This window comes from Thyridium curvatum (assembly GCF_004353045.1).
Source record: "Thyridium curvatum strain D216 chromosome Unknown NODE_66_length_249765_cov_79.631338, whole genome shotgun sequence".
NCBI classification, from domain to species: Eukaryota; Fungi; Ascomycota; class Sordariomycetes; order Thyridiales; family Thyridiaceae; genus Thyridium; species Thyridium curvatum.
The window spans coordinates 92,630-105,046 of record NW_022156821.1 but is presented as its reverse complement, the minus strand read 5'-3'; the positions used below and the strand labels follow the sequence as shown (position 1 = coordinate 105,046).

Sequence of the window (12,417 nt, the reverse complement as noted above, 5' to 3'; positions counted from 1 at the left end):
TTTCGTCGGCGACCCGGTTCGGGGTTCCATCATCGTCCTTGCACTCGTAACGGGCTGGTTCTACATGTGGCACGCCGCGATTGGGCGGCACTTGGGGGAACGAAGGATGGGATAGCTGCAACGCAGCAGGAAGGGCATGAAAAGGCAGACACGTGAAATGCTAGCAAACAATGCGCGAATCAGACTGCTGAACGCGACGCCCGCGTGCAGGATGTGACAGTGACAGCTGCGCGTCTGGCATCAGGAAGGCCAAGTACCATGCTGGGCGGAGAAAATAGGCCTCTTTTTATCAGAGTTGTTTGATGTTTTGAGTTTTCGTCTTGCGAACAGACTGGCCGATGACGACGGTGCCGGCCAGGATCCGCCTGTCTTACTCTCCGTCGTAGGGGTGCCGCCAAACTTTTTTGTTTCGTTTCCCGGGCCCTGGGAGCCTGTCATGCTGGGGGTAGACGACAGGGGCCCCTGCGCCAAATGGGCGCGCTCATCTCCGTCATCAATGCTTCTTCGCGAGAAGCTGGGAAACTTCTGGCTGGGTATCGTGGACCGTGCTCCAAAAAAGAAATTGCAGAATCAGGCGAAGCTCTTGAGAAAGATCGAAACAAGACGAGAAAGATGGTGATCTGGGCAGACGCATGGCCCACCTGGTAAGGAGCTGAGATTCATGCAAACCGCATCAGCGCAGCTTTTCTTGCAAAGCAATGTGGCTTGCCGCCAACAGCGCCGTAGTGAGGAGAGTGAGGAAGCGCGCTATCTGAGCGTAGACATCGGGCAGCCGGCTCGAATGACGTGGCATAGTAACTAATGGCGTTCGCTATGCGATGCGCCCTGTTTCTGCCCAATGCACACAAGAAAACTTGGCCGGTCCATAGGCTTGGGAAGCGCCAGCCTTGCTACTCATTGCCGAATCTGCAGATGTACTTGTAGACGTGCAATGAGTTCGGTGAGGTCGGTCACAGCCTGTTATCTTGACAGAGTAACAAGTCAGCAAACCACCCGACAAGGAAACGAATATGTTTCCCAATCGGGACTATCACCAGGGATGGGAGAAGATGGGAAGATGGAGGATGTCGCACAAGCCGGCCCTCCCCTGCAAGTCCTCCCCACCATGCATTGCTTTTAGATCCACTAGTCAGGCACCGTGTCTCAGCCATTCAGGGAGCCAACAGCCACCGACGGAGATCGTACACCACGTAAAGCACGTTTTTAGCCCCCATTTCCCTTTCCGGTGGCAGTCCTCAAGAATAGCATGTCGACACCGCCAGGATCACCAGCTTTGCACTTTCGATCAACCGAGGATCCGCCGCTTGGTGTTTCGCGGGCTTTGTTAAGGCCTTCTCGAACAAAGTGGATCGGTATGGTGAGATGGTAGCTGGCATTATTGAGTAGTTGCACGGAGGATCGTGAGGCGAGAGTCGGTGTCTATGACGACGACTCGCGGGGGTTCGGTTCCTCCAGGCACCACCTTTTGAGCTGCTTGTGTGTGGGCGACACTAGCTGAGGTTTCAGGTCTAGATTGCCGACTTGCTTTTTCCTACTCCGCGGTGGTTCAGTAGGACCTCACACAAGCTCACGGCCGGGATAGGCCAGAACTAGACGTACAAGTAGACTAACCGGAGAGATACGTTAAACTAGGCCAGGTTCATATGGTGGGAAGGGGACAGGCTTCGAGCTAATGGCAAGTACGCACTTACTTACAAGGACTCTCTCGTTCGAAAGCAATGGCATTCTTTAATCAGCCATCTAGAGAGACCGCGATAAGATGAACTTGTGATGAGGCTGGGTTGTATCGTCGACAGCGGTCATCACTCGGAAGGGGGAAAGCAACGACAGTCGTGCTGCGGCTGATTCTGGCAGCATAGAGAGACGCGATGTGCATTGCGAATTGCAAAACAGGCCGACTCGATGGCTGATATCCTGGGTCTCCAAATCTTGGATATAATCCGTTGCACTTCTGCCTGTCGGCAAGCCGGAACCTTGATCGCCCATGCGGTGAAATGCACGCCAAATGCATCCTGACCGCAGCCGCTCGTTCTGGACGGTGCCGAGGACTTAGGCGGTCTCAAGATGGAGAGAGGAAATGCGCAGATATTGCGTAGGAAGCCGGCTGTCTAGCTGTGACGATCTGCCCTGCATCGTGCATTGCATGTTTAATCTTGCGAGAGCAAAGCAGCTCTCGAGCCATGGTACCAACTGGGAAAGTGTGGAGTGGATGTGGTTCTCTCCCCCTTGCCATCCCCATAGAAAATGGCCTTCTCGTCCTTCTCCTGGCTGGCTCGGGTGGAGCTAGGCCTGAGCTGTCTGTGTTTTGACTTGCAAGGATGCGCCGCCCGCTACAAGTAGATCCGCAGTGGATAATTAAACGAGCATGGCCGTCATTTATTTTAGCATGCACCTCAGCACCCACGGACTTGCTGTGGGTGCTACTGCTGCTGGGTGCTCAGGTGGTGCAGTGCTTGCTAGGCAGGCCTGTTGTTTCTTCCACTTACCTTAGTTAGTGCGCAGTCTACCTGACGGGCTTGATGGGTTGCAATCTTGGTTGTATTTCAGGTACGCGAGCATTTGCGGGGCCGGCCGCTGTGGTTAGAGGTATCGCTAGTGCGCCTTAGCACTGTTTCGGTAGAGCTCCCGTTGTAACTCCCAGGAACCAGCGTCGTCGGGTGCAGGTACCGCAGTGACGGCCTCTGCTGCCAATTTACAGCACTCTGGGCGTGCTCGGGTACTTGGTTCTCACCCCAAAGCTCATCTCGTCAAATTGGCCGCGCTGCATCCGCATCCACCACACACCCACTCTGATACTTTTATCTCCCTCCCCCAATCCCAAGGAAGGGAGACCCGCTCCAGGGACGAACAGCGTCAGAACCTAGCGACTACTCCGTAACTTTAGTGCCTCTCTGCTCTCCAAATCCGCCAGGGTCTTTCGCGCACGCATTCACAATACTGTAGGCGGTCCCCCCCTTGCCTGACGGACAACAATTGGGAGAAGTCACCCAAATCTAATCTCCCACTCCTCTCCCCTTCAATGTTTCCTTCGCTCTCGAGTCCTCCGAGTCCCCTAGTGAGTCGGTCAAGCAGTCCTCCTGCTACCACTGCGACGACGTGCTAGCAGAGACCCTGCTTTGCAACAAATATCTCGACGACTTCATCGAGGCCCGAGGCACGACAAGCGCCCCTGGCTTCGCGTCTGATCTCTCGTCTGCTCTCGCTCCTGAGCCGCCGTCTGATATAATTGGCTTGCTTGCAACGGCCCATCCACTGCTGAGCAACATCTGGCTGCGACCCAAAACACGACACATCACGTTTCCCGACGCCCCTTGGCCGCCTTTGTTGTCGCGTCCAGGCCTGCAGTAGCACCCAGCTCGACACCGACATACCCGCCGCCGCCGACGGGGACCTCGAATAGGAGAGCCGATCAGCACTGCGCATTGCCATCCACAACATCGCAGCCTGTCGCGCACCGACAATGTCCACAGAGCCAATCCCTTTGTAAATACTATCCATCCAGCTTTTACCGCTAGCCCGGGTCGAGATAACAGGTGCACCTTTGCTGTGTCTCACGTCAACATTCACCACGGCGGCTCGCTATTCGGTGCCCTGGTTTCGGTTGCACGTCTGCACGCATTACCACCAACCCCCGGCTTCTTTTGTTGTGCTTTGTTGCTTTTGCGCCCTATTCACCAGCTTAGACTCAGTCACAGCTGCACCGTCACGTCAACCCAGCTTGAGCCTCAAAGTCACCGATTGCCCCCTTCTCTTCTCTCTGCGCATCCCTGCGTAGAAGATGTCTTCGGCTGCCTTGCAATCTGCTCCCCAGACAGTTGCCTCGCTCAATGCACCATCTTTAGGTGCCTCGTCGCCCTCCGCACGACATTACACGTCGTCTCATTCGTCGCCGGCCCCCGAAGGCTATCATGCTAATCAGCCAAACGCCACTTCTTCCTCATCCTCGCGTCGACCCGCCCACAGGGACGACAACCCAAACAACACCTATCCTTCCTCAGCTGCAGATTCCCCGATGAGCTCGCGCGCAGCTGTCTCGTCCCCGGTCGCCGTCCCGGGCCCGCCTGGCGAGTACCAGAGCTCGTCTCGCAGACATGCACCGCCGGTCGCACCCCCACGGACCTCGTCGAACAGGCACGAGCAGAGTGCTTCGCGCCGCACAAGGGAGGCGGCCGATAGGGGAACGGACTCTCCCCGGCGCACCCGGGATGCGAATGGAAATGGGTATACATATGCCGCGCCTGACGAGGCCGCCTCTCAGAGCTCTAGACGACGGACACAGCCGGCGCAGCAAGAGCAGTCACAACGCTCCGGGAGCAGCCGGGACGCCAGGACTCAGGGCGCGACCATGACCATGCCTATCAGGTCACAAGGAAATACCGCCGATGCATCCACAGCGAGGGTTCCCTCACGGGAGACGAGCGAGATTCTAAACAGCATGCTTGTTACATCGCCTGAAGTCGATATCGAACGGGAGAGGGAGCGGATGGCCATGGCTCAACCGGCCCACCCGGTAACGTCACCCGATGACGATGACGCTATACCACCTCCCATAGCCAGCGCCGCGGACCCGGGAGAGGATGCTCGACGTGGAGGACGTAGTCGGCACGACCATTCAAAGCGGGAGAAGCAGACCAAGTTTGGCGAGTACATCCTCGGCAACACGATCGGTGAAGGCGAGTTTGGCAAGGTCAAGCTCGGCTGGAAACAAGAAGGTGGAGTTCAGGTACGCCCCCTTTGAAGAAGCAAACCTCGTCCATGTGCGCACGCTGACTCTTGTCCAGGTCGCCATCAAACTCATTAAGAAAGACAGTCTTGGTAGCAACCCTTCGCGCATGGCCAAGATCATGCGTGAGGTCGCCATCCTTAAGCAGCTACGGCATCCCAACATTGTCCAACTACATAAGATGGAGGAGTCCGAGAGACATTATGGTATCGTGTTGGAGTATGCCTCAGGCGGAGAGCTGTTCGACTACATCCTGAACCACCGGTATCTTAAGGACAATGCCGCGAGGAGGTTATTCGCCCAGCTCGTGTCTGGAGTGGGCTACCTACATAAGAAGGGTATCGTGCACCGAGATCTGAAGCTGGAGAACCTGCTGCTCGACCGAAACCGGAACATCATCATTACCGACTTTGGCTTTGCCAATACTTTTGACCCTCATGAGGAGCTATCAGAGGAGGAAGAGATGAACCTCTCCGACCGCGACTTTGTGAAGCGGGTGGGCTTGGACAAGCTCAAGTCCAATGGTTCGAGGAAAGGAGACCTCATGCAGACGAGCTGTGGAAGTCCCTGCTACGCCGCGCCCGAGTTGGTGGTTAGTGACTCGCTTTACACGGGCCGCAAGGTCGATGTATGGAGCTGTGGTGTTATTCTGGTAAGAAATACTGATTGCTTCCGATGTGGCGAATTTCTGCTAACCATCATGCTCAGTATGCAATGCTTGCGGGCTACCTCCCGTTCGATGATGACCCGGCCAACCCTGAAGGCGACAACATCAACCTTCTTTACAAGTACATCGTCAACACGCCTCTCACTTTCCCTGAATACGTCACACCTCATGCTCGGGATCTCCTACGGAGGATATTGGTCCCCAACCCGCGAAAACGCGCCGACCTCTTTGAGGTGGCACGCCACAGCTGGCTGAGTGAATATGCTCATGTCGTCGAGTTCATCACCAGCAGCACCACCACGCCCGGTGAGATCCAAAACACCACGGTTCCAGCCGAAGATGAGCCGTCGCTCGGCCGTAGCGCGTCCGTGCGAGAGGCTTCTAAGAGGGCCGCTGCCTCTACCGCACTTGGCGGGCTCGCTACCAAGCAGGGCAATGTCGACCCCGAGGCCGAAGCAGCCGCCTATGCGAAGCAGCAGAGAGACAACAAGCGGCGGACGGTCCAGGTGGAATACGTACCGCCAACTACGGCAACGCAGCGAGGCGAACCAGGCTACTCTTCCAGTGGGAAGACGCGCGCACGTTCCGGCAGCCAGGGGCCCGTCGAGGTCACGTCGCCGACGTCTCCCAACGACAAGCCCTTGCCGCGAGACCCTCCTGTCTCCAAGGACGCCTATGCCAAGTCGTCGCGAGACGGCAGGCGGCCTCCGAGTGCTCACCGGAACCAGAACATTCCTCCGACACGGCCTGGCCGCGACGGTGCGCGCGCAGCATCCGACTATGCTTACATGACTTCTGCTGGGGCATCCGGCGCGAGACCGAACACGGGTGGCTCGATGGGTTCGACTGGGTCCAGGGGATTGAGTGCAGGAGGCCGAGCGTCGTACGGCCAGCCGATTCCTCCTACCGTAGCGGGAACTAACGTCCATGGCAGAATCCAACAGCCCAAGGGATCTAAGAACTACGTGATTTCTGGTCCCATGCCCCAGGATCAACAGAGCATGGACTATGGACGACCCAGCATCAGCGTGCCGCCCAAATTCGGACAGATCGCTGGCTTCCCGGCAGAAGGCGAAGGAAGCGGAGAGAACAAAGGCCACCGGCGCTCGAACACAATTGGCGAGATCGGCGGGAAGCTGTTTGGACGGAGCGGCTCGATCTTTGGGGGCAAGAACCGCAAGAGAACGGAGCAGCAGGCGGCAGCTGAGAAGTCGAGGAAGTACCCGCCCGTCAGCATGTCGGCGACGATGCCTGGACTGGACAATGAGCCTCGTCCGTCGATGGAATCGAAGCGGTCCAGGCGATCTTTCTCCATGGGACTCGGCAAGAAGCGGTCTGGTAGTATCTCCGGTTCGCAGACGTCGCAGGAGAAGCACACGAGGCGCTTTTCGCTGCTTCCCGGCACTTTCTCGCTCAAGGCCATCGGAATCGGCAAGGACTATCCATCAGCACCTGAATCCCAAGCGGATCTCCCTATCCAGGAGCCTCCTCGAACGGGCCAGTCTGGTCGCTATGTCGATCAGACTATCGGCGGTGGTGAGATGGATGCTGTGGCTCTGGACGGCATGTTCGCGCAGCTCCAGGATCCTCAGCAGGCTGCCGTTGCCGCTGGTCAATCTAGCCCTCACCAGCAGCGGTTCGCGCCTGGACAGTACGAGCGCCAGCAGAGACCCTCGGGCGTTCCGAACTACATGCAGCAGGGTGCAGTGCTCAACACTGGGTCGGACTCGTCCATTGACAACATGCAGCAGCAGCAGCAGCGGCCGCCGAGGTCAGCGCCATACTCGACTGCTCCTGGAGGATACGACAACCCGATGCAGGCGCAGCCGCAAGACAGCAGCGGCAGGATCTCGACCAGCAGAACCGGACAGCACCGTGGCGTCCTCCAGAAGAATAACAAGCACTTCAGGGATGCGTACGACACGGATGACTACTCGCGCCAGCACGATCACAGCGGGAGCAGTGGTGCCGCGCGGAGAGTGATGGACTTCTTCCGTAGGAGAGGCAAGGCGAGAGGCGGAGAGGATAGATGATGAGGCGGAGGATGGAGTTGTTTTTGTTGAAGGGCGGATTTTTCCTGCGAAAGGCACTGATGGATACCTTCTCGCCACTTCATATGCGCATAACCCACGACCGGCAGACTCGCCCCTTTGAGAGAATCAAGAAGAGGATCTGAGTCGACGGGCCACACCACCCCCCATCATCGCACCATCATCGTCGACGGAGTACCGATTACAATCATGTCGTTATAGGGGCGTTCATTCACGATCTTGAGCGGGAAACTTTTTTGCAAGCAAGAAAGATAATGTCGGCATATTCCAAAGTTGTTTTCCTCTTTCTGAAATCTTTTCCCTCCGTTTTCCATTCTTCTCGTCACTCCTAACTACCTACCCATTACAACTACTACTTTTACCCTCCCAGCTGTACGAGTTGAAGACCAAAAAAAAGACATCCCTTACTCTATACCTCGAGTCTTTTGTAATACATCTGGTGTGGGCTATTTGACCTTTTTGCGTGCCTTTCTTCTCCTCTTGTCGGGGGTATCAGTTCTTCTGACCGTGTGGTGTCTTTCTCTTGGCTGCTCGACTTGAGCCCATAGACCGACGGCTGGTCAAAGCATTTCCTGCCATGGAAATGATGTATCGGAGAGGACACGGGAAGTGGTCAATAGATTTGTTTTGAGTGAGAGAGGGTTGGCGGGACTTCCATTGCGTTTACGTTGCTATATGGCGGACCGTGTTTTTATTTGTGATTTCTGGGACATCTCTCCCTCTCTGTCCTACAAGCGATGATCATCTTTCACATAAGCTCTCACCTCTGACCGGATGGGATTAGAATGTGTACTTTCCTTTTTACGAAATGCCCTGCGGGGAGGATGAGTTGTGGAGAGTAGTGAAGGCAGTCAACATGGGAACGCGGCTATGGATGGGAGAGAGGAGAATCCAAGCCACGAGTCTGTAATTATCTACTTGTGATAGACGGGCCACATCATGACCCTCGTATGTCGAATCAACAGTCTGACATTCCGGTTGATCAACGTGCACAATGAGTGATCTCTCATCTACGCAGGGTACTATTCCTTTGACCCGACTCCTTTGGATCCTCGGTAAAGGACAACCAGATGTGCGGGATGGGTTTGCGGGTATGCCGGATGTTGATTACTCACAGGTCAATGGGACGAGCCCAGCGGGAGATAACGACGCCCGATCGCGGATAGGACGAGAGGTCGATCGGGGACCGTGAATCGACTGCCAGTCTGGTGTCAACACGGGGGCCTGGGTTCGGAGGATGTTTGGTTAGGAGTGCTCGCATTTGCTGCGACATGATAGGCTAGATTTTCGGCTTTGGTCCAAGACCGCCGGGAATGGTGTGGACGCATTCGGCTTAAATCGAAGCCATTGCCGGGGCGGATAGGTACCTCCCTGGGTTGTCGCAACTTACTTTAAGCTCTAAATGCGTGAGCTCTGGAATGCGCCAGCGGGGACCACTTAAAAGTCGGCTCCAATCCAACTCTCTTTTTCCCCATGGCCGTTGTCCATGCTTTCCGGCCTCTCTCAATCCAACCAAATCTTTCATTCTTCTGTCTATCAGACGACACAACACAGGGAGGAGGCCTTGCAACTGGTTTGTTTCGATCTGAAGGCGTGTCTGAACTGCTCCGACAATCCCGACCATGTCGCAATTGGGCAACAGGGCGTCCTCAGCTCTGGCGAGGAGCTTGAGAACTCGAGCTGCGCCCATCGCCAGTAGACCACGATGCGGCGCCACCCCTCCCGCTACCAGCCTGGCCGGTTCAACGGTTCGGCATGCTTCGACCGACGACAAGCCGTCGTTCAAGGGCCAGATGCTTGAGAGTATTAGCTCCCGTATTGCGAGAGAGAAGGCCGACCAGGAGCGGATCGCAAAGGAGAGGCAGGAGAATGCATCCAGCAGGAATGCGGCCACCACCTTCAGTACGTTATAACTGTTCATGCATGCGGACAAGGGTTTTTTTTGTCGGCCCAGATGGCATCCACTAATACAATCCCTTCTTCCAATTGCAGTGGTCTTCTTCGCCGGTATCCTCTGCTACTGGATGGGCACCAAGCTGCCGCGCGACATCGACCCCAACTCGACCCTCCCCCTCGGCGCCACCCGGCCCCCGAAGCACAGGACGGGCAAGGCCGAGCTCGAGGCCGCCTGGGCCGACTTTGTCGCCATCGTCGGCGAGGAGAACGTCAACACGACGCCGACCGACACCGAGGCCCACGCCACCTCGGAGTGGTCCACCCACCAGAACGGGCCCGACGAGAAGCCCTTCTGCGTCGTCTACCCCAAGTCGACCGAGGAGGTCGCCGCCATCATGAAGGTGTGCCACACGCGCCGCGTCCCCGTCGTCGGCTACAGCGGCGGCACCTCGCTCGAGGGCCACTACGCGCCGACGCGCGGCGGCATCATGGTCGACTTCGGCCGCATGGACAAGATCGTCAGGCTGCACAAGGACGACCTCGACGTCGTCGTCCAGCCCGCCGTGCGGTGGGAGGAGCTCAACGAGGAGCTGGCCAAGGACAACCTCTTCTTCCCCCCGGACCCGGGCCCGGGCGCCATGATCGGCGGCATGATCGGCACGGGGTGCAGCGGCACCAACGCCTACCGCTACGGCACGATGCGCGACTGGGTGCTGTCGCTGACGGTCGTGCTGGCCGACGGCACCGTCATCAAGACGCGCCAGCGGCCGCGCAAGAGCTCGGCGGGCTACGACCTGACCCGCCTCTTCATCGGGTCCGAGGGCACGCTCGGCCTCGTCACCGAGGCGACGCTCAAGCTGACGGTGCGCCCGGCCTCGACCAGCGTCGCCGTCGCGTCCTTCGGCTCCATCCGCGAGGCCGCCGACTGCGTCGCCCGCGTCGTGGGCGAGGGCGTGCCCGTCGCCGCCGTCGAGATCCTCGACGACAAGCAGATGAAGTTCATCAACGCGGCGGGCGCCACGTCGCGGCAGTGGCGCGAGGCGCCGACCCTGTTCTTCAAGTTCTCGGGCACCGCCGCCGGCGTCAAGGAGCAGGTCGGCATCGTGCGGGACATGGCCCGGCGGGCGGGCGCGGGCACGTTTGACTTTGCGCGCTCCGACGCCGAGCAGGTCGAGCTCTGGAGCGCGCGCAAGGAGGCGCTCTGGAGCACCATGGCCGTGCGGCGCGCCGGCGACCACGTGTGGACGGGTGACGTCGCCGTGCCCGTGTCGCGGCTGCCCGACATCATCGAGGAGACGCAGCGCGACATGGCCGCGACGGGCCTCGTCGGGTCCATCGTCGGCCACGTCGGCGACGGCAACTTCCACACCATCCTGCTCTACGGCGACGAGAAGCGCCGCACGGCCGAGGAGTTTGTGCACCGCATGGTCAAGAGGGCTATCGAGATGGAGGGGACGGTCACGGTATGTTTTTTCCTTTTCTTTTGGGGGTTTGAATTTGGTGCAAACTTATCCCCCGTCTTGAGGGTATTCTTTTGCTAATGTGATCTTATTGTGTTAGGGTGAGCATGGAGTCGGCTTGGTGAAGAGGGACTATCTCCCGCACGAGCTTGGGGACGACACTGTCGATACGATGAGAAAGGTATGTTTGCTGACTCGTTTTGCTTTCTCTTGCAATATCTCTTTGCTGACAGTACTTTGCACGCTATAGATCAAGCAGGCCTTGGACCCGCTGTGCCTGCTCAACTGCGACAAGATTGTGCGCGTGGAGAGGCCCAAGCCGGGAGAGGTTGGGAAGTGGTGATGATGTCCATATTGAGCATGGGGCGGGGCTGTATTGATAGATATAAACCATCCTTGACTAATTCTTACTTACTTGGCTGGATATATACACTCGAGTCCCTGGAATGGAGTCTCTGAAAGGGCTCTGATATGCATTTTCCGAGACTTGCTCCCGGGGGAAGGCACCGTGCCTTTCTCTGCTTCAACTCTACGATTCTTCCTTGCTCCTTGAGAAGAATACAAGGACTGGGTCGGCATAGAAAGAAAGCAAAAAAATACATAAACCAAAAAAAACTTACAGCACCGAGGATTCCCCAGTCGTCACCGACCTGAGTACTAGTTCGGCGATTGGCAGTTTGTCTATGGGAGAGCGGACGGGATCCCGAATTCTCTACCATCTATGGCCGTAAGTGACAGAATCTGCTTCTGGTTGTGTCTATATCCTGCCGCGCAGGCATCACTCACGATGTGTTTGAGGTTGAGAATGTTTGAGGGGCCTGCAACGCCCACGCTTGGGTATGCCAAAAGAGTCCGTTGGGATTTTGTGTGGAGGCAAATGGGGTTCAGATGTTTATGGGGGCCACAAGATTGGGAAACTCTCGAGTTGCAGCTCTGAATATTTGAATGCTCGTTATGTCGTGTCTACGTTTTGTGACATATGAGTGAGAATAGCGGTTGATATCATGAAATTTTCATTTCAAATGAAGAGAACACTAGCAAAAGGGAATGGTGTATGAATGCTGTTTCAATGCTAACTACTCAAAGTTCTGCAAACAGGTTGTTCCTCTCTCTTAGTGACTATTGTCAAGGAGAAAGACGAGTCGAGCTGGATGACAACGGTCTTGCACCTAACAACCTGGACAGCAGTTGTAGTTGCTGCACCTGAAGTCGTGGAGCGATGATATGTGGCCTATATGTGGCCTCTTAGAGTTCGACAAATCATTGAAGACTATATTCAAAGCGTCCCCAGAGATAAAATATGAGAAAAGACCCTGGCTGTCCGCAGCTTGCCTGGCAAGTTGAGACTACAATGCAGTCTGCCTCAAAAACAATGGGTGAAGTCACATACGAAGCAGGGGAGAATCAATGCAAACATTGCCCAAAAAAAAAAAAAAAACCCCTCGTCTGTAGCTCAACCATGTGAAATGGATTCAAATTCTCGCTGATGGGCTATAGCAGCACCTTGTTTTGCCAAGGCACAAAAAGAAACCATGATGCAGCGGTAGCCAGATATGGGGTCCTGACAAACACGCCCTATTCCGCAGGCATGCTGTTGGCAGGTAGCTAAAACAAGTAGTC

The 12,417-nt window shown here is 56.5% G+C and overlaps 2 protein-coding genes across 2 annotated transcripts; both read left to right on the top strand.

Moving 5' to 3' along the window:
* Window positions 1-3,778: 3,778 nt before the first annotated feature.
* E0L32_009262 (uncharacterized protein) lies at window positions 3,779-7,423 on the top strand (the record flags this gene model as incomplete). The annotated part of the gene is made up of 3 exons (XM_031144207.1): window positions 3,779-4,723; window positions 4,782-5,375; window positions 5,432-7,423. 3 exons carry the CDS (start codon window positions 3,779-3,781, stop codon window positions 7,421-7,423), a joined length of 3,531 nt encoding a protein of 1,176 aa, XP_030991230.1.
* Window positions 7,424-9,063: 1,640 nt separating this feature from the next.
* E0L32_009261 (uncharacterized protein) lies at window positions 9,064-11,140 on the top strand (the record flags this gene model as incomplete). The annotated part of the gene is made up of 4 exons (XM_031144206.1): window positions 9,064-9,343; window positions 9,434-10,800; window positions 10,898-10,978; window positions 11,048-11,140. 4 exons carry the CDS (start codon window positions 9,064-9,066, stop codon window positions 11,138-11,140), a joined length of 1,821 nt encoding a protein of 606 aa, XP_030991229.1.
* Between the last annotated feature and the right edge of the window lie 1,277 nt (window positions 11,141-12,417).